Below are 22762 nucleotides of genomic sequence, written 5' to 3'. Positions count from 1 at the left end.
GTCCTCCTGGTCCAGAGCCACAGGCTGGTCAGACCCGGGTGTGTGTCCCCATCACGTCCTCCTGGTCCAGAGCCACAGGCTGCAGCGTTCTGCAGTCTGGCTCTGTTGTGGTGGTAGGCAGCGCTTGTCTGTGGATTTCTAAATCTTTCAGTAACCTGATGTCTCTGCAGCCGACCTCCACTGGGCGACCTCTTGCTCTCCACCCTCGTTGTTCGGCCTCAGAGAACATCTCAGCATACGCAGCCTCTTCTAGTTTTCTCCATAGACAGCATCTTCCCAGAGTCCTATCAGTTCTAGAAAGTAGTCTGGTACTCTGGTCAAACACCCTGCATGCCGTCTACTTCATAGGATTGACAGTATGCCACTGATAAAGCGAACGAGAAGATGAGGTTGTGGAGATGTCTTTATAGCAACCTCTACCATCAGGATGCTCAGAGAGCGAGGAATCCACGAAGAAGCTCCGTGCAGACGAGATCATTCTGTGGTGGAGATTATTTGTTTTTGTTGACAACAAGTCGACACAGGCATCGAACCTCGTCAACCGTGTGAACGACTCCTTTTTTTATTGTTTATGTTTTTTCCAGTTTCACTTCTGTCGCGTTGTAGAATCACGTCAACTCACTCACTGTGAATTCTCTAGACATTTACCAGCTGTATTCTCCACCCGACCCAGTATTTCCTGCAGTACCGGAGACGTCTCTGATGCTGGTATCGGAACATCTCTAAGTTTCGTTTGTTTGTTTTTTTGTGGTTTTTCCAGAGCTGTGATGTCATGGCAGCTGCCACTGTGAGCAGACCCGCTGCTGTCCACACCACCGAGAAGTCTCAGCTGATCCTGAAAGGTAAATATCTGTTTTCTAACATCAGCTGCAGCACAAACATGTGTGTAAGTGTCAGACATCATCTCCATATTCTATTGGACCTTTTCTTCATCTGGCTGCAGGTTCATGTCCCCTGTGCTGATCTGTCATATTACGAAAATATCCTCTCTGCATGATGTATGGCATTTTTGCCACATCATCCCTTCCCTCCTTCCCTCCTTCCCTCCTTCCCTCCTTTCCTCCTTCCCTCTTTCCTTTGTAAACAGTGGCTCAGCCTGGTTCCTCACAGTTTGTTTTGCAGATGTCATATTTTGGATCATTGCTCATGGTGGTAAAGTTGTTTGACCGTCCTCCAGTTGTGTGAACAGTTGACCTGCAGTTCAGACCTCCTTCAGACAGGAAGTGGAGCAGCTTCATACCTTTTTAAAGCATCAGGACAAATCATGATAATTGCTCTTCTGTGACCTTTGACTTCCAGCGTGAAGTCTTGATGCTTGAACTGATACGTTGTGAACATGATGTTGTTGTTGCTTCACAGAGACTGAAGTTAGATTAGATAAGATTAGATTCAACTTTATTGTCATTGCACAGAACAAGTATTTATACAACGAAATGCAGTTTAGCATCTAACCAGAAATGCAAAAAAAGGCAGTAAAGTGCAGAGTATTGTGCGTATTTAAAGTGGAATGTAAATAAATAGATATGTACAGTAAGAAATATATATGTAATAGAACAGTATTAACAGGTATTGTATCATATAAGAACTATGAGCAAGATAAATATATAAAAATATATAAATATGAATATACTATAGGAGGGATAATGCAGTAGTAAAAAAAGTAACAGTGTAGTCCAAATGTTCATAGTTATCTCAGTGTCCTTTTCCTCAAGTAGCTCCCCACTCGGTTTATTTATTAATCTGTCTAATAATTCCAGAAGTCTGTCAGTGGACACGCGATACGTTCAATATTAATGAACTTGAATAAAGCAGTTAATGGCTCAGTAGCAGTGGCGGCTGGGACTCATCACTGTAAGTGGCGTCGTTGATCAAAATGGGATAATCCATGTTAGTTGAGAACCACTGAGGTTTTCTATAAAAAGCTCCATAAAGTCCCATGTGACCAAAGAGCTGTTTCCTCCCCGTCTCTTCTGAGATTCTGTGTTGATCTCTGACTCAGCTCCTCATTTACCTCCTGACCTGTCATTGATCTGCTCTCCTCCTCCACTCCTCCTCCACTCCTCCTATCGCTCTATCGCAACCAACTTTTCATTCTTCCCTCACTGGTGCATTTCCACATCTCTGTACCTCCTCCCCCGCCTGACGGCTGCAAGTGAGTCACAGTTTGTTTTTCTGGCGGTTTATGACCCCAGAGATCAGTGACTGGCCGAGATCTGTGCAGACAGAAGCCTCTTCTCTCTGTCGTCATTCATTCGGTCGACCTCTTGTCCTGATCAGACGCACCCAGTGAAACACGGGCAGGCTGCGTGTCTGAACTCCGGTGAGGATTCAGGACGAACTGACACAAGCTGCAACAAGATTCTCTGCAGGCCCAGAAGAAGTTGAAACCACTAAATCTGTCTTAGGACCATCTGTAGACTTCTTCCCCCCACATCCACGGACTGAGATTAAAATAACTCGAAACTCTGAGAATTCAGAGTAGGTCAGAGTTTCATTGAGACACCGGAAGTTTCATGAAGAGTCATTGTACATGAGAAACTGTCTCAGCAGCTGAACAGCTTGTTCCAGGAAGGAAGTTATAGATCCACTGCTGGGGGAACTGAATCAAACTGGAAGGCACAAGGTAGATTTATTTATTAAGCTCGTCTCTAGAGGTAGATTCAAGATGTTGTACAGGGACATTAAAACAAATCAGAATCAAAAGAAATCATCATGAAATCAGAAGGCACAATTCTCCAGCAAAATAATAGATAAAAAAGGGCATAATAGAAGAAGTGAAAGAAATAAAAAGGATAAAATATCTATATAAATGTGTTGAAGGAGTAAATACTACACATAAATATAGAAATATGTAAAAAAAAAATGCTGGTGTTTGGTTATAACTCCGTCATAATCATTATTGTCTTGACCTTAATGTTTTTCAAACAAATGAAAGTGGCACTGCAGATGTTTCTCTTTCCTCCACCAGAGGGCAGTGTTTGTACTCCTCTCTGTTCTACCCCTGCCAGTGACTAACAGGTTGTGTCACACTGTAGTGTGTTTAAACTATGGACAGTTTCCCACAATCCACTGCATGAAGGAACTGTACAAACAGCTGGAAAAAAAAACAAAGTTAAGACTTGTAGTGAAACAACTCCAGGAAACTTCAGAGTAAAGGTCAAAGGCCTTTTAGAAAGAGATAATAATAATAATATCCTGTGTTGATTTCTTCATTCCTGCCTCAGAGCAAATCATTTGCTATTTTTAAGAACACCTTTACTTACTGCAACATTTATGACTGCCCTAACATGTTTGTGTGTGTGTGTTTGTGTGTTTGTCTGTGTGTGTGAGAGCAGTGGTTTCAGCGAAGCCCCAGTCACCCAAGCTGCCAAGCCGCCACTCCCGGCTCAGCTCCTTCGTGGAGGTGACCGCTGACGGCCTGAGCAGCGAAACCAAAAAAACAGGCAAACGCAGCGGACATGTGGAGCTGCAGTGGAATGAAGACCTCACCCTGTGAGAACACACACACACACACACACACACACACACACACACACACACACACGTTGTACAAGTCGACACTCAATGACATTATCCATTATGAAAAAACTGCAACACAAGCCTGTAATTCTTTTGTGTAAACAATTACGTGGGAAGATAATAATTCGTTGCGTTGTCATATGAAGGGCTGAGTTCATGAGACCAGAATATGACCTGATGTTCTATAACCAGTAACATTTAAAGTTCAATAAAACAAGATTTTATTGAAATTTAAATAAATCTAGTTTATTTAAAGTTCAACTGATTTAAAAACACTTCCTTACGTAAAATGTAAAACACACACAGACAATGATAGAGTAGCAAGGACAGAGAATTAGGGCCAATTGAAGAAAAACATTTATCAGGTTTCTATAATTAAGTTGTAATTCAGCTTCATGATTATTAACTACATAATGTTTTTTTCCCTTTTATTCTTATAAGAAAGTAATTTAATTGACTAAAAGTGAAACATGAAGTATAAGGAAGCCACAGTGTGTGTCAGTTTGTTTGCTGATTGGTCAGATCAGTGTCCTGATGTGCAGTATTTTGTGTGTTTTCTTGTTTCACAGTAATGTGACGCCTCAGAGTCGTCTGGATCTGAAGCTGTGGTGCTGCCACACCCTGAGAAAGGAGCTACTGGGCAGCGCCACCATCGACCTCCTGGACACACTGCGTTCACACGATGGCAAGAGTAAGGACACACACACAGACACACACACACACACACACTCACAATTATAATACGATGCAGTTTAATGTACATGGCGTCAAAAGAACAGTTGACAGCTCAGGTCCAGTGTGAATCTATAATCATAAACTTCACCTTCATCTTGATGTTTTCATTAGTTTTGAAGAAGGAACCTTTCCAAGTTGAATTCAGGAGCAGCTCGTCTGCCAGGCTCCTACAGGAGAGAGAACATGACCCGGTTCAGACCTGATGATTACATGTGTCTCAGGGAAGCTGATCCAAGGTGGACAGCTCTTAGTTCAGGTGTGAACACACCCAGGATGGAGCACTAGTCTGTCAGACCTGGTGGATGTAGGTGGTGTCGGGACCTTCTCAGACATTAGTCTTTCACACATGAAGAACACTGCAGAGATTCTGTGCTCAGACTCGTTCACAGACACACAAACCTCAGGAGCGTTCTGACGACAGGTTGTTCTGCAGGCAAAGACAGAACATGACGTATCAAATCTCACTATGTTCAATGGAGATTTTACGAGGGGCTGGAATTAGAAATGTCCTGATTGTCCACAGCAACTGAATCAGACAGTTCGTTTTCACAAACAGCCGCTCAGGTCTGGAAGCTGCTTCAGAGAGCAGAGAGGGGGAACTCATCACCGGTCGGCTGATTAGTGAGCTGCGAGTCAAAGCCTGGTGACGCTGCAGAGACCTGCACATTCAGGAGTTATTCTCTGATGCACAGTCAGAATAAACATATTGATCATAGCAGCTGTAAATCAGGACGTGTCTGATACAAAGTCACTTACATTTAGCACGTTCAGTTCCTCAGACAGTTCTCGGGCGATGGAGTCATTTGTCCGGTAGCCGATAAGTTTCCACTTCTTGCCACAGAAACGTCACATCTGCTTCTGAACCCACAGTGAAGAGAGAAAAGTTCCTCAGCTCTTTGATTCCTCCTCTCAGCTGGAGACCGTCTGTCTGCTGATGAGGAAGATAAATCACTGGGTTCTCACTGTTTCTCATTCAGAGCAGTGACGCCGAATGTTCGATTTCCTGTCATTCGTTCCCCCCACCCCCCACCACCACCATTGTCCTTCACCTTTTTCAACCAGTCATCCTCTCATTCTCTGTTTCTGTTTCTGCCCCCCCCCCCCTCCAGTGGAGAACGTCCAGCTGAGTCTGGTGCTGCAGACGGAGAACAAAGGCCTGGTTGTAGCGGGAGGCGAGCTCAACGTCTGTCTGGACGGCATGGCTGTTGATCTGGGCTCGCTGCCCAATGGCAGGATGGCAGCAGACAGTGAGTACCGCCTTTTACCCCCCCACTCCCCACCCACACACACACACACACACACACACACAGAGGTGAGGGTAATAACACAGAAACGTACAGAGGAGCATCTAGAGAGGCACCATGTGCACATGTATGTCACTTCTATAGAGTCTATTTCTATATCTATGTTCTATAAAACATCTAACTCCAGGTTTATGATATTTCTGTTCCTCGACACCAAGTTCTCTGAAGCTGAGCAAAAGAAACATGAGAAACTCTAAAATCTCCTTTTGGATATTAAGAGGAGAATAGAGACAGAAAAGAAGATCAGAAAAATGAAGACAATTCTGCGTAAATGTTGAATTACGGGGCGTCCACCTTTTGTTTAGATGCCATTATATATTAAGTATATATGTCATAACATAGAGACGTCCCAAACTGTGGACTCTACGTAATGTTCAAGACAGTTTGAAACACTAGGTGGCATTATGACACATGCTTCACCCATTAAAGTAGATTTCTTTCTATAAATGTGATTTTAAAATCAGTGTTAATGTGTTTCATTAAAGAAAAAAGACATATACTTTAGTTTAAACCTAAAAAAAACACTATGAAGTGGGGGAAAAAGAATAAATTCTGTGTCAAAGTAAAAAAAATATCATAATAAATCCACAGCCAACGCACAAAAACTCTATTATAACAAGTTCTAAACTTAGTAGTTCAACACAAAAAGTTCAGACGACGCTTAAATCAAGAGTTTGTCAGTGTTTGAAAATTCAGAATTTTCAAACCGACATTAAAATGAACATTCACGCTAAACCATCTCTGTTCGGTCTTTACCTTCATGTCTCTGAAATGTCCTTAAATACTACCAGCACGCACACACTCTCACACAGACACACACACACACACACACACACACACACACACTCTCACACAGACACACACACACTCTTTTGTTTGTACAGTAAGATGTTTGTGTGTCTGTCCTCACTCGTTTTGAGTGTTTTCCCACTGGGTACGGAAACAGAGGCTTCACTGTAAATGTCCCTCGTTACCCACGTGCCTTTGAGCTCATTCTGTTCCACAGTCTCTGAAAGAGTTGGTTCTTCGGCCCGAGCAGCGACAGTGCGGAGCCCCGTTTGCTTTTCATTTGATTATTCAGGGATATTATTTGCATTATGACGCCTTGAACATTACTCAAAATCTCACCATCTCCGGGGGCGTGTCAGGCCTGATGATACTGTACGTATTCTTAGTGGCCATCTTGGCTGTTTTACACGTTTTGTATTTTAACAAACTCCTCCAACAACTTTCATCAGATCAACTTCATATTTCAGAGAGTGTCATCTACACAGGCTGGAGATTAAAACTGCGTTCTGACCGGGGCGTCAAATTTTGATGATTGCCAAAAAGAGAGAGGGAGTTATTAAAACTCCTCCGTGCATTGTCCATGAGCCTCAAACCTCTTTCACACGATCACAGTTCTTCCCCGATCAGGTCCATGTGTCAGTTCTGACACAGCTCCACAGCGCCACCTGCCTTTCGCCTGAATGTCCCCTGATATCTTCAAATGAGGTGCATTCAGGGACTGTTGAAAAGGCTAACATCCGGTAGCTTAGCCACTTCTGGGGGACATCGGAAATGAGCTTGTTTCGAGTTGAATATGAATGTCGGGGTTTGTGGACACTTTGATGACATCACACGAGCAGGATGGAGGCGTGCTCTGTTGTTTTATTACGTCTGAAGATGAGTCACTGGTGTCTTCCCTTGTATTTTCAATACTCGGGACCTCAACTTGACCTCCACCATTCCTCTTGTTATTATTTGAAAATATTACAAAATCAAGGAAACTGCTCCCTGAAAATAAAAAAGTGCTTCTCAGTTTTTGGCCTTTCCAGACCACGACGCAGCCCTGATGGTTTTTATAAAAAAAATGAGCGTGGGAGGAGTTAGTGGATTTAGTGGTTGAACAAAACATTATCTTTGTGTCCTATTAATAAAATAATGTTGCAACCACTCAGATTGAAATTCCAACACAGATTGGGAACCAGTGAAATATACATATTTTTTCCTAATGGAAAATTATCCATCAAATGATAAATGTGCTTTGTTTACAGACTCACCAGCGACACTGTGACCACGACCCGGAAACACTGATATCAGTTAGACAATAAGTTAAAACCTCTGTTTCCTATTTTAACTTAAATCTACAGAAAACCTAAACTCACCTCCTGAGGATTTACAGCCTGTTCCCCTTCCTTCTCATCTTGCTGTCCCTGTGAGGACATGTGGTATAACAGCATTCACAAACAAACACACACATTCACCTACTCATAACACATCCTCTTAACCTTCATCACATCTGAGGCGTCACAAAGACACACATTTATCCAGTGCGTGCTGTGGCAGGCCTTGGCCCTCACTGCTGTGTTCATTCAGCAGAACACACTGTGGGCTCTGTGCAGAGCTCTATGAAAAGCCCTGTGTGTGTGTGTGTGTGTGTGTGTGTGTGTGTGTGTGTGTGTGTGTGTGTGTGTGTGTGTGTGTGTGTGTGTGTGTGTGTGTGTGTGTGTGTGTGTGTGTGTGTGTGTGTGTGTGTGTGTGTGTGTGTGTGTGTGTGTGTGTGTGTGTGTGTGTGTGTGTGTGTGTGTGTGTGTTGCACAGCATGGACCTGGCTCTGGTTTTAAGAGCAGTGTAATAACTGTATATTTGTTATAAAGAAACCTACTCTATGTTTCCAACCCTCAAAGGAAGGTAAGATGTTAGCGTCGGGCCTGAAAGCAGAAGATGCAGATTCTGTGATGTCGGTGTCGAGGGCTGATGAAAACAAGCTGGTGACACTGATCTGGAAGAAATACTGCAGCTGTACATAGGCAATATTTTCTGCTCCTATTCAGTTACTTTAACAATATTCTTGACATGCTGTTCTTGGCGAGACCGTGAAACCCAGACTTTGCTGAAACTACACACATACGTGCTCTAAAGCTGTTTATTATTGCACAATTATGGTCATAAACACGGTTTGTTTATTCAAATTAGCTGGAATACCTTTTTGAATTTTATCACCATCTGATCGCACTTGATTTGAGATCTGAGCTTCTCTTTTCTTTGTTCACATGTCCAGGCCTTAGACTCTTTTAAAAAAAATGTGGGAGAGGAAGACTCCAGGAGCAGGAACCATTGCAAAAGTGCCTGAAGCCTGTCTTCTGTGTAATGACCAGCAGGGGGCGACTCCTCTGGTAGTTTCTATAGAAAGTGACTTCTCACTTTATAACGTCAGTCTCTAGTTTCAAGTCTTCTAAAAAACAGCTGATGATCATTTAGTGAATTATGATCATTTAGAATCAAACAGCACCAGATGTGTTTGGGGGTGTATACCACAGTGTGATTGACAGCTAGTACCGTCCAATGGGTTCATCGATCGCTCATTCAGGCTCCACCCCCTGCTCCTCCAAGTTTGGTTACATCTGGTTTCAAAGAACCAAGATGGCCCTGAACAGCATGTCAAAACTGAGGCTTCAACTCAGAAGATCTCAATCCTCTGAGTGACAGCTGGGTTGAACTCAGAAGTTCTCAAACCTCTGAGTGACAGCTGGGTTGAACTCAGAAGATCTCAATCCTCTGAGTGACAGCTGTGTTGAACTCTGAAGATCTCAATCCTCTGAGTGACAGCTGGGTTGAACTCAGAAGATCTCAATCCTCTGAGTGACAGCTGGGTTGGTACCTGCTGCTTGTGTCTGATCCCTGAAGAGAAAACGAATGAGCAAATTTCCTGAAACGTAAACCCAGGATCAGAGCCTGATGTGGGATGAGATGAATTGTGACGTGTGTGCAGGTGTGTGGTTAAATTCAGTGAATAAGCTCTGCCTCCCCCATTTAATAAGGCCTTTTCTAAAACACCACACACACACACAGACACACACACACAATCACACACATCAGGGGGGCTTTTGTCTGATTTGTTTCAGAGAATTGCGTAATTGAGTCTCATTGCTTGCAGCTCTGCAGTACAATCGTCTCCTGTGATCCTGAAGCAGCCTGCATGGTAGTAGGGGGGGGGTTTCCTCTCCTGGCTCGTAGGGGCAGCGATTACAACGGTTGTGTGTGGTTCTGTGTGTGTTTTTTTTGGGGGGGGGGAGGAGAAGTAAGTGTGCCCTCGTAAAACAGGGTTTCAAGTTAAAGCACTTGTCTTTGTCTGTTTTAAGTGTTATGATTTGTTTTGTGCCTTGTTTGTTTGTATATGTGTTATAACAGTGTGTCTGTGTGTGTGCAGGCACATGTGTTTAGCCTGAATATACAAAGTGTATAAAGGTTGGAGTGTGTTACCTTCTGCTGGTGTGTAGGTGCTCTGTTTTCTCGTTCTGAACACACCTCTTGTAGATATGTATTTTTTTTTAACTAATTTCCCCTAGCAACGTTTCTGACCTGCACACACACACACTCGTGCACACACACACACTTGTGCACACACACACTCGTGCACACACACACTTGTACACATACACACACTCGTGCACACACACACTCGTGCACACACACACACACACTGGGCTTTCATAAACAAACCGTTGTATTAATGATCTGGGGGGGAAACAGAAGCCAGAGCAGAAACATTTCAACTCAGGAGTATTGGCCCACTGTGTAGATGTTGTGTGCTTGTGTACACACTTCACTTACTGTGTGAATAACTTCCAGTCCAGGAGCAGAAGCCTTAGGAACACTGCTGCACAGACACTGAGACGTGTCCTGCTAGAATCTGTACATTGACTGGCTGCATGTGCCAAAGACGTGTTGACTGCATGACCGAGTGAACAGGGGACAGTGTGTTACTGCTGAATCAAAGAGCGGGTTGTGTTGAGAAATCCTTCAAACTGTGGCGACCTGATGGTTTGATGGTTTGACACCACATGGGACACGTAGGCCAGATCCATACTGGTACATTTTAATTTGCTAAATAATAACTTTAATACTGAATTAGTAATTGATATTCCAGGTGTTTTTGTTTTCTATTCCATTTTGAACGCACACCCCCCCCCGCCCACACACACACACACGCCCCACACCAGTAATTAGACTTGGGCCATTAAGAGGGAGGGGGGGGGCGATGGACTCAGGCAATGACAAAATGGTTTCTCCTCAAGACCTCTGTTTATTTTTCTGTATGTCCGTCGGGTCTGGCCACAAGAAGCTCTTTCATAGAGTGTTGGGGGGGGGGGGGAGTCAGTGAGAGGTTACCTGTTTGCTTTACTTCAGATATCAGAACATATGCCTGTAAACATGGACACTGGTTGAGGCTGTTGTGTGTCTGGTGTGTTTGTGTCCTGCTACAGGAAGCTGCTGCTTTTGTGTTTGTGAGGGAGAAAGTGAGTTTTAATGAATAGCACATTATAGGCCTGTGGTGTCAGGACTCAACGTATAGACTAAAACACACACACACACACACACACACACACACACACACACGTCCATGTCCACATGTTTGCAGGCGTAAATAGTTTTTATTCTTCTGGAGTTTAAAAAAAGGGATTAAATATGAAGAGGCCTAAATCTCATAATGAGCTGTTTTTAATTTCTTCTCATTTCAATGTATCAATCAAACCTGTAGCGTAGTTAAACCATCACACCCTCACGGGTGTTTGCCTCCGGGCCGGTGACATCCGGCTGCATTAAGTTTGAGGTCGTCCGTCTATCCAGCACATTCTTATGAACGTGATATCTCAACACCGTGAGGGAATCTATTCAAATCATGATCCGACCCAACAAAATGAACATAGGGGAAACCCAACAGTTGGTGATTTCAGGCAGTTTAGAGAGAATTAACCGGCATGAGCAGGATTAAGTCGGTTAGAGGCCATAAATGTCAGTTACGATTCATTTTCTGTTAGTTACCCGGCACAAGTACAAACTTGGATCAAAGATGATTTGAATTTGGGGTCATCCAGCATCCTCTCAAAATTGGCACACATGGTCACTTGGTCTCTTTTTCCTTCTTCTCACATGAATCATCTCAGACTATTTATATATATTTATTTATATATGAAAACCCTCTGATCAATGATGTAATCTTGTCTTTGCAGAGATGCTTCAGTCAGACCGACCCAACCTGAGGAGGACCCAGAGCGAGGAGACGCCCAATGCTGCTGGCTCTAACACCAGGTACACACACACAGACACACACACACACACACACTGATCCCCTCGATGCTGCTGAGAAAAAGATTTGATTTGAGTGTTTTTGGTAAAGCTTCACCTTGCCCACGTTCATCTGTGTGCACATTAAATCTGCCGGGTGCAGGAACATGTCAGAAGTAGATCTGCACTCGCTGCAGCTCGTGGAAAGTTGTTCACGGGAGGAAAGGTTGAACGAGTAACGTTTTCATACCGACTGACTGAAAGAGGAAGTGGGCTTGGCTTCTCATATAAAGGCTCATATGTAAGTGAATTACACTGGTGATATGTCTGCAGCCGACAGTGAGTTTAGTTGTGAAGAACAAGCTGAAGAAAAAGGAGGAGCTCTGGCGGCGGTGAGGAGAAACTCCTGCAGGAGCAGAGGTTTGGAAACAAGTCCGAGCTGCAGATGTAACAACTCCCTGCTTGTTCATGTTCACATTGACATTCATGCTCATGATGTTTTTGGATTATTTCATAATGAAACAACAAATTATAAAGTGGTTTCAGAAATTACTACTTCACTTTCTGCTTATTCATCAAAGCATGGATTTATTTCAGGTTATCTATAATAATGAAGGGAATGAATGTTTTAACACATTTAAATGTCTCTGTACTAAGGACACCCGTTATTAAACAACATTATGTTTTCTGGTTTTCCATCCATTCCCATTTTTGTGACCACGATATTGTAACAACGGCCAACAGACAGACAATCATACATTCATTTCTAGAAATATATAAATATATATATATATTTAGGCTGGTGAGACGTGGAACAGAGACTTTAAACAGATTAAAGTGAGTTCATCATGACTTTCATCTCAAACCTAAACAAACTGGAAATCAAACTTTGAATCATCTAAATGGAGAGAAGTTCATCAAGCTGCTGGTTTCAGATCTTTCCAGACATTGTGGTAAAACAGAAAGAAATATAGCACAACAGTAAACTTGCGTAACTCTTTTCTCAAACACTGGCTGCAAAGCGATTGTTTGAAAAAATGATAAAACCCGCGGCATAATGGTAATCAAAATAAATAGAAGAAAGAAAAGAATGAAGTGAAGGAAGTCTGTGGCAGAACGGGCGATTGAAGCACTTATGCAGAGTGCCAGCATGTTATTCCCCCCCAGTGTGTGGTTTCAGGAGGGGGGGGGGCGCCGCGCTCACTGCCTAGAATGGATAATAAATAGTAGAGTGGGCTGCGTTTCAAAGCCTTGTGGCGGGGGTGCATGGGGTCAGATGGTATTTCCCTCTAAACGTTGCAGGAGGGCATTAAACACCGTGAAGCCCGAACCACCAGTGTCATGGAGAACAGTCAACATCTGCATCCAGCTGTGTGCGAACACATCACCTCCTCCTGTTGTTCTCCGCTGATGAGGAGCTCTGCTCGCACACAAACACACAAACACACAAACCCACTCGCCAGGTTACACACTTTGTAAACACACACTCTCCCGCTGCTTCTCCTTATTGTGGTGGAAGTAACAAGGAGCTCGACTGGTTGTGGTCGTTCTGTCGACGCTCGTCTGAACTCGGCCTCAGCATTCCTCCGTCCTGGGGGGGGGGGGGCCGGCCTGTTTATCTTTGTATTTATAAAAGCTCTTGTCGGAAAAGCACAGCTACGTTTTGCGTTTGCCATCACGTTAATATACTTCTACCACTACCACTGGTGTTAAAATGTGATTTCTGTCGTTTTCATACTCGTAAAACTTTCCTTCTCTTGTGTCCTGCATCTGCATTTTCTGTTTTTCTTTTAAATGTGACGTGGCTGTGATCAAGGTCCGACTGATTTAAAAAGTCAGGGTTTTATCCGAGGTGGTCAAAACGAAGCTGTGACACGATCCCGGGTGAAGACAGCACATGTGTTCTGATCGTCTCATCTCTCACCTTCCCTCCCCCACTTTCTCTCCTCCTCTCCTTTTCTTTCTCTCGGTCGCCTCATCTGCTCCACATCTCATTCTCTCCCTGTCTGTGTTTCTCTTTACATTCGCAGGAGCAACAGACTGTCAGTGGGGGGTTCGCAGACTGGCTCCCCGGGGTCCTCCAGGGGGGGCTCTCTGACTAATGGGGAGCTGACTGAGGAGCAGATCCCCGGGCCGGGCTCGTCGGCTCACCACCGCTCCTCCAAGTGTCTAGGAAGCCCAGGAAATGGATCAGGTATCCGCCAGACTTTAATATACGTGTTTAAACCAACTCGGATCTGATTCTGATTGTGATGAGGAAGAAGCTGCTGATTGTAATCTGTGCTTCAGAAACAGTCTCCGCTCACAAAGCTGAGTGTGTTTCTACAGCTCATCAGGAGGTGACGGTGTTCAGCAGCCAGCTGGGATGTGTTTCTCAGTCACATGTCAGTGGTTTAGAAAATAGCTCAGAAGTTGTAAAAGTAGAAACTCCACCTCAGCTTCTTAGATCCGGGTTTGTTTAGTCTTTGGAGTTGACGCTGTGACAGCGAGTCGATGGTTTTACGTTCTTGTTTCTTCTTCTGCGTCTTTTCTCAGACAAAGAGAACAGTCAGGTGGGCGTGGCCCGTCACACGCCTCCTCCGCCCTCTCCATCAGGTCGATCACCGGCTCCGAGCAGCGACAGCAGCTCTCCTCCCGGGCAGGACGCGTTGGGCCCGGCCAACCAGGCGGAGCCCGGCCCCAACGCCCCCCCCGGCAGCACAGAGCCGGCCGGAGGAACCAGCACGACGGAGCCCACGTCAGAATCACTCCCGACAGGGTAAGAGTCTCTGGAGGATAACACTCACACAAATATTCATATTCAAGCAAATCATAAAGCAGAAGAACATGATTCTGTGACTATAAATGAGTGAGATCTGTTTTGTGACGTGGATTGTGTCTCTCTGTGTCACGTGTGTGTGTGTTCAGCTGGGAGCAGAGGGTGTTGCCTCACGGCAGAGTTTACTACGTCGACCACAACACCAAGACCACGACCTGGGAGAGACCGCTGCCACCGGGGTGCGTCCACAAACCTCCTCACATGTGTTTCTGTGTCCAAGTTACTGAGCACTCGCATGTTGTGTTAACACTGATGGTTTGTGTGTCTGAATCTTGGTTCTGCCGCCCTCGTCATAGCGGCAACAACCAATCACAGCCTCCTGCTCGGGATACACAACATGACGGTTTAGGTGCCACTCAGACTCGAGGATTAACTGATTTGGATTGTGGTTCAAAATATGCTCTTGGTCTTTTGAACATTATGTCTCAAGTTTGCTTTTAGAGTATTTCTTCGGTTTTTGACCAGTTGTCACTTGGGCTCAAAGAATGACTGAATAGATTTCAGAGGTCAAAGGTCACAGTGACGTCATCTGGCCCTGGGAGACAACGTTCAGGCTGCAGCTCGTCTGCTCGACGAGGTCCAAAGAATCACACACGTTTGAAAACCTTTTTTCAAACCTGATGATTTGTAAAAACCCGATGAGGTCATCTATTCATAAATTGAGCGTTACCTTCACGTTGTTTACCCCGGTTCATTCACACTTTACCTAACACGCGCGATGATGTAGTTACAAAAGAGAAAGTTCACACGGTTTATTGTGAAGACATATTTGTAGGATTGTCTCATAACTGTCTGCAAACAGTTTCTCCTTTGTTCGGTTGACAATCCAGCCGAGGAGGTTGAATCAAGTTAGATTCTGCAACACAACTAATAAGCTACAACAGCTTCTTCCACTTTGGACTCCCTCAGAGGTCAGAGCTGCTCAAACGCTGGTGTGACTGGAGGTTAAAGTGTTTACACCAGTGGACATTTGCACATTAAGGATAGAAACGGGTCCAGAATCATGAGGCTCACCACCAGTCGATTATAAAAGTGTCAAATGTTCTCAGTTTATATTTATATATAATATAAGTTGTGATTGGTAATGGGAGAACTTTTCTCCCTCTGGTTTGATGCTTCATGACGAGTAACCCTGCCAGAGTCCCGCCCTTTTATGACATTGTTTACTTGCACACTTATTTATTGTTTGTCTCGGTGTGAGCGACCGAGAGAAAGAGAGAGGTTGTTTTTGGGGAAAGGTCGGCCCCGCCTCTCCAACCTCCAACCCCCAGCTCAGTTTTTCCGAACAAGCAACGAGAGCGAAGGGGCCCAGAGAACAAAAGTCCTTTCTCAGAGCCACATGTTCCCCGTCCAGCGCGGTGCTGCCTGGCAGCCGGTGGCCCTTCACAGGATCAATTAGCAGGCTAATGCCGGGCTAGCACTCCAGAGGTACACACCAGCAACTGTTTAGAGTTTGGGGGCAGTTAAGCAATCTGGGTTTGGAAACTGAACCAAAGGATTCCACCCTGAGCCAGACTGGAGGAAAACACACACTTCTTTATCATACACACTGTTTGTAACACAAGCTCTGAAGAAGGACTTCATAATACACTTCCCCTCAGTTCAACAGCACCAGGGCTGTTCTAATCAAGTCTGATGCTCTGTTTACATGAATCCCTTCTTGTCAGCATCACATGTCAACTGTCAACCACAATGTTATATTGCATGTTTATATTCTGCACTGGTTTTCAAAACATGGCTCCCATTTAACTGATCTTTTTTTAGTTCTTTTTTTAAAAGCCAAAGAGCCAATCAAAAGAAAACAACTTAATCAAAACTCCGATCAATACCTTGTCGATCCCCCCCGGGCCTGCTGACTGGATAAACTCCACATGGGACCGGTTTGTGTTTGATACCGACACTGAATTACTTAGTCACTGTACTTGAGAAACTTTATTTTCAGCTACTTTTAACTTTTACTCCACAACATATATTAGCAAATATTAACTTTTTCAAAAAGCATTGCGTCACATGTTCACATTGTTCTGAAGAAATGAATCAATAACGAGGGGGGAACTGATCCACTGATCCAATCAGAGCAGGCTGCTATCATTAGACTCCGCCTCCTGCCTCTGGCAAGGAAGAAACAACGAAACTGATCCAGGAGAAGCCGAGACTCGGTCGTAGTGATGTGGTCGACTGTTGCATTAGGAAATAAGCTTCGCTCTGCGCGTACGTTGGCTCCGAGCGGGTCGTCCTCCAATCCGGAGGTCGGGGGTTTGATCCCCAGCTCCTCTGGTCCTAGAGGCGCTGTATGGACTTGTGTGAATGTGACTTGTGGTCTGATTTGTCGGGAGACGCTGACGGCCGACACGAGAAGTCAAAGGAGAAGTGAGGAGGTTCTTAATCCTGACAGTTCATGTGAGGAGACTGCAGAGTTCGAGTTCTGAGAACAACGTGGAGAGGATGGTTAATGACACGACTGGTACAAAGAGTCTAAGTCAGATAGCAGAACTAAGTAGAGGCTCTCAGACGGGCCGTGGTGGCCTCTGGGATTTTCCCTGGCTCCAGTAAATAACTAGCTAGCACTAATATCAGAGAGGGAGCCGTGTTTTCCTGCCTCTTAAAGGAGGCTCGGAAGCAGAGTGGTCAGAGAGACGATCCCTCAACCAAATAACTCCCTGTGTTCTGCTGTAGTGTCCCTGAGCAAGACACTGACACCGACCACCTCCTGGGGTCTGTCCCGAATCAGAGTCAGACTTCTGACTACAAGAGAAAAGTGGTTTTCACTTCAGAACATGACAAGCATCCTTTTGATTAACATCCTTACATCAGCTTTTCTAGTTAGCTGTAGTTTCTGGATATGGCGTAGACCATGTGTGTGCGCTTGTGTGTGTGTTTGTGTATGTATGTATGTGTGTGTGTGTGTGCGCCTGCCTGCCTGTTTGCCTCCGGAAGTCGAAGCTGTTTTCTCGTCCAAATTCTGCAGCGCTGAAGTCAGACACATGAGAATAGCAGCAGAACATCATCGAGTCCAGGGAACTGATCTTTCTGTGTGGACCTCGGCTGAATGTGCGACCTCTTTGTGTGTGTCTGTGTGTGTTTAACGGTGTCAGTGGACCCTCTGTATCTAAGTCCGAGTCCAGACCCCCTGTCTCGGGGGAACAGTAGAAAACACACACACTGCAGAACTCTTTTATTGTTTCCTTCATCGTAACCGAGCTCGTCTTAAAGTGAATGAACCCGTCTGAGGTCAAACCACTGAAAGTAACTTAGAACAAATACTTTGTTACTTGACTCAGGTAGATTTTTTTTAGGTATTTTACTTTAACTTAATATTTTCTTAACAAGCTTGGTACTTTAGTTTAATGTATCTGATGAGAACTGTTTTTTATTTAAATTTTGCATCATCGAGAGTCACTTTCCAACATGAAGACAGATTTCATTCTGAATAGACGATGACAGGGAAGCTGATTCCTCGTTGTGTGTCAGTGCAGATCACACACACAACACTGTAGATCACACACACAACACTGTAGATCACACACACATCGCTGCAGATCACACACACAACGCTGCAGATCACACACACAACTCTGCGCTCATCTTCACAAAGAATAAAAGTGTAACTTTGGTTGTTATCAGGAACTGTTGTCTTTAACCATCTTAGCAGCATCGTCTCTCGTTTCCTTCCTCTTCTCTTGTTTCCTCCTCCCCCTCTCTATACCCCCCCCCCCCATGTCTTCACATGTCCCCTCCCTTCTCTTTCCCTTCTTCCCACTCTCTGTTTCCCTCCTCTCACGGTTTCTTTCTTTTTCTTGTCCTTGTTTCTTTTTCCTTGTTTCTATAAATCAGCTACAGTTTCAGTTTTAGCACAGCCACCCACTCTGGATGTGCTTAATAAAGATGTTGTTGAAAGCCACCACCTCTTTTCCTTTATCGCCCCCCCCCCCCGCAGTTGGGAGAAGCGAGTGGACCAGCAGGGCCGATTCTACTACGTGGACCACAACACCAGAACCACCACATGGCAGAGGCCCACGGCCGAGTCGGTGCGCAACTACCAGCAGTGGCAGAGCCAGCGCAGCCAGCTGCAGGGCGCCATGCACCAGTTCAGCCAGCGCTTCCTCTACCAGGTAAACCAGTGCCTCCCAGCACGTTGATACACATGAGATCATTAAACCTCATCTAGACAAAGGTTACATGCATCAGTTATTTTAGTTGAAGGACGATTCTCCCCCGGAAATATTCTTCTTCATCAACTTATCAACTTTGCTCATTCACGAAATTAAGCTTTTCAAAATCTACAGTGACGAGCGAGCAACAGTTCAGAACACGAATGTCCGAGTCACATGCTTCAGACATTTTCTGGAAGTTGTACAGCCAAACCCCGAGTAAGATCCACAGCTAGCCGGTGGTCCTGTTCACTTCCACTCTGTGAGCAGGGGAGCAAAGGTCAAAGGTCAGGGGTCACACGGACGTGATGAAGCCACGCTCTGACTTCGCTCGCCACAGGAAGCAGATCTTTAATTCGCCTCCTTGCAGCTGGACTTGGTCTCGCTTTGCTTTCTTCAGTCCTGTAACCAACCTTTGACAATTGAACAGATCCCGTGCAGCAGAGGAGTAACGCGAACCCAGGGAAGAGCTTTGTCTTGAGCTGTGAATCTTCTAGTTCTCTCACTTCCTGCAAAGCGTCTCTGTCTCCGCTCACATCCATCACTCTGAAAACACAGCTGTTTACTTTGTTTACATTTGCTCTGGAAACACTCGCCACACGTTGTGAGTGAGTCGGGCGCTGAACGCATCACAGGTCACTCGGTATCGAACAGGCGGAGGACGGGGGTGGGGATAACAGATGTGACTTGAAACTGTGTTTGTAGAGTTTCCCTCTCCAGCACCCGCTCGTCCTCAGTGAAGCAGCCAAGGTCAGACAGCAGCCAGACAGTAAACAACAGAGCTTCTCAATGAACCATTAGTAAAACCAGCTTTAAAACTCTTACAGGCTCCTCTGGAGACACCCCCCCCCCCACCCTGTCCACCACTGGGTCACTTCTCATGCACTTCATGTGAATGTTCTTCTCCAGTAACGTTTCTTTGTGTGTCTCACTGTGGCTGTTTGTGTGTTTCTTGTGCTTGTGACTGTTTGTGATTTCACATTTATTTCTTGTCTTGTTTTTTTGGGATCTCAACACAAACTTTTCTCTCACTCACCGTCTTCCTCTGCAGTTTGCTCGTCTACATCATGTGGTGTAACGCCGCATTGTCATTGGTTGAGGGAGAAAGTGGGGGCGCTTGTTTTGTTGCAGGTGAAGTCTGACCGTGCAGCATCTCTGTCTGCCTCTCTGCACACCCTCTTTGTAAGTTGTGTAACTTTGAATACTGACCTGTGTGTAACATCTGGGCAGTTAAACCTTCAAGCAGCAGAGAAACAAACCTCCTTTGTGAAATCCATCAAAACCAGTTGAAGTAAACCGTTAACAGGGTTGTTGAGGTTGTGACTCTCTGATTTATTGTCCTCTGGCGTTTACAGTAGCTCTTGGCAGGTGTTTCATTCAGTCAGTGGTGATGTGATTACTACGTTTGCCTTATTTATTAAAATACCAAAGTTATTACTGTAACTGAAGATCTGGTAATGCTTCCATTCAGCAGAGAAACTTCAGCTACTCAGTACTTTTAGAGTTCTGAACTCGATCCGTCCATCCGTCCAGTTCCCTCTGCTCATCTGGTCTCAGGTCGTAGCAGCAGGTTAATCAAGATGTCCCCAGAGAGTTCTGGGTCTACACCTGTCCCTCCCAGCAGGACAGGTGGACACCTGCCATGGACACCCTGTCTCTTAGAGCCCACATAGTGGTGGTGACTTGTATCCATGATCTCATCCTTTAAGTCACGACCCAGACGTCATGACCACAGGTGAGGGATGGAGCGTAGTCTGAACACTTCTACCTCGGGATGAGTAATTCTCTACCAAGTGGACGAATGGAATCATTGAAGCTCTTCATGTCTCTGGACATAGTTTAACACCGCAACTCAGAAACAGACATTTTGGAACAAAGCAAACGAGCACCAAGTGGTGATTCTGAGTACTGCACGACGTATTAGAGCCTTTAGAGAACACGACTGAGACGTCTTGTTAAATCACTTCTATCAGCAGCGCCAGGTTTAATTCAGGCTTTCGTGTCACTCAAGCTGGAACCTCCTCCTCCTCTTCCTCCTCCTCTTCCTCCTCTTCCTCCTCTTCCTCCCTCAGTGTGTGTGAGAAAAGCCAACAGGCAGGTCTGCCCTCCGAGCTGATAGTGCACTGCTCTGTCTTGGAATGCCCACGCTGCTGATAGCAGGGACTATTTCTGGCCCCAGTGTGTGTGAACAAGGACACACAACTTTTAGTTTGACTGTGGACACAGCTACTTGTCCTGCTGTCCCACACACACCCTCTGCATCTGGACGTAGCATCGCAACAATGATCACAACACAACCAGGATTTCTCATCGTGTCCTGCCGTTACAAATCTGTTTCCTTTAGAGAGAGTGTGTGTGTTGTGTGCGTATTGTGTGTGTGTGTGTGTGTGTTTTCCCTGGGCTGTAATGTTGCGTTCAGGTGCCACATTTCTTCTCTGTAGCACATGACAACCGAAGAGGGTCAAGGGTCCCGCCAAACTAAAACCTTAACCATGACCAGTTCATGTAACTCTAACCTCTGCCCACAGTTCACTTCTTATCTGACCCTAACTGGGAGCACATGCACACCTTGAGCTGGTTGTGTGTGTGTGTGTGTGTGTGTGTGTGTGTGTGTGTGTGTGTGTGTGTGTGTGTGTGTGTGTGTGTGTGTGTGTGTGTGTGTGTGTGTGTGTGTGTGTGTGTGTGTGTGTGTGTGTGTGTGTGTGTGTGTGTGTGTGTGTGTGTGTGTGTGTGTGTGTGTGTTTGTGTGTGTTCAGAGTAGTTGCAGGGACCCCAGAGAGAGAGAGAACAGCCTCTGAGTCATTAACTGCTGTTTCCGCAGCTGCCCCTCACCCTCCCTCCATCCCTCACCCTTCTCCCGCCTCCTCTCACCTCCACCAGTCCTCCCTCCCCTCCCTGACCTCTGACCTCACCGTTCTTTCTCTACACAATCACCACTCGTTTGTGCAACCCATTAAAATGTCTTTCTTTGTATTGCAAGAAACTTTTGCAAGTTTTGAACACCTCCTTCTGACCCCACCCACTTCAGATACCTGAAGACTGAACTCCTCACAGCTCTGAGCTTTCAGCCTCTGGAGACGCTGCTGGTTTTGTTTTAGTTAGAAAACGTTGGGTTGTGTTTTACTCTGGATGAACAGAAATGGAGACATTTGGAAACCTAAACAAACGGTGTCACACTTCACTCTGATCTCCACAGTGGAGTTAGTCCCTCACTTCCTGTTGTTCTGAAGACGACTCAATCAACCAAAGAATCATCTCACTGTTTACACCACATGATGTAGTGTACACAAGTTTTCATGTATGTTGGACGGAGATCGGTTTTTCATTTTTTCTTTTTTACAGCCCTCCCCCGACTTTCTTTCCATTCTCAGTGGAACAAGGAGCCTTAACATCAGCACCTGAATCAGTCCTGTGTTTCATCACATGAACAGAAACTCACTTCAACTCGGTCACTGGAGTTTACACACGGCCCGTGACTGCTCATATTTTCATAAAGCGCTTTCCTAAGTGGTTTTATTTTCATGAATGGACAATGAACATAACTTGTGTAAACTGCGCTGACGTTTTCTTCACTTTATTTTATGAGGAATGGAAATAAAAAGTGAAGGATTAGTGAATCTGTCGGATTGTGTGAGCAGAGGATTTTCTTCTTTTGCACATATTTTATAAATATTCTCTCCTGTTTGTAATTTACTCGTGGATGTACAGAAGACTATAAATCCAAAATTTTGATGCTGAATATAAATGTTTGAATACATTTCAAACAGATTCTCTCAGAATGACTCGAACTCGGTGACCTCCACTCTTCCTCCACTCTTCCTCCACTCCTGTTTTTCACTTTCTCTCCTTGTGCATCTTCCGCTCGCTGCTCGAGTGTTGACTCGTCCTTTATGACAGAAAAGCTCAAAGTTTACAGTTTTCTAAATATAGTCATTTATTTTCCGTGACATCTGGCCACGCAATGGAATCGCCGTTTTCCCCCAAGGTGCCTGCTCTAGAAACGGGTCTACACGGCGTATTCCTCCCAGATCCATAACACCCAACCTTCACACGCTGCTGCCAACACGCTGCTTTTCCCTCTCGCCCTCTCCCTCCCTTGTTTTCTCTACTCTCTCTCTCTCTCTCTCTCTCTCTCTCTCTCTCTCTCTCTCTCTCCCTCTCCCTCTCCCTCTCCCCTCACTCTG

The 22762-nt window shown here is 45.1% G+C and overlaps 1 protein-coding gene across 3 annotated transcripts in view; it reads left to right on the top strand.

Moving 5' to 3' along the window:
• The window catches only part of wwp2 (WW domain containing E3 ubiquitin protein ligase 2), a 35928-nt gene that overhangs the window by 1649 nt on the left and 11517 nt on the right, over positions 1-22762 (top strand). For 2 of the 3 annotated variants that reach the window (XM_062389091.1, XM_062389090.1), the window contains exons 2-10: positions 761-842; positions 3336-3492; positions 4089-4210; positions 5364-5501; positions 11555-11633; positions 13640-13803; positions 14145-14367; positions 14517-14606; positions 18365-18539. In XM_062389091.1, the coding sequence (XP_062245075.1) occupies positions 773-842; positions 3336-3492; positions 4089-4210; positions 5364-5501; positions 11555-11633; positions 13640-13803; positions 14145-14367; positions 14517-14606; positions 18365-18539 (1218 nt within the window). In that variant the 5' untranslated portion in view covers positions 761-772. Of the gene's footprint in view, positions 1-760; positions 843-2520; positions 2624-3335; positions 3493-4088; positions 4211-5363; positions 5502-11554; positions 11634-13639; positions 13804-14144; positions 14368-14516; positions 14607-18364; positions 18540-22762 lie in introns of those variants that run through there. The other variant, XM_062389092.1, reaches the window with a different exon arrangement.

This window comes from Platichthys flesus, chromosome 6, assembly GCF_949316205.1.
Source record: "Platichthys flesus chromosome 6, fPlaFle2.1, whole genome shotgun sequence".
Taxonomy (NCBI): Eukaryota; Metazoa; Chordata; class Actinopteri; order Pleuronectiformes; family Pleuronectidae; genus Platichthys; species Platichthys flesus.
This window is presented reverse-complemented; position numbering and strand designations above follow the sequence as displayed.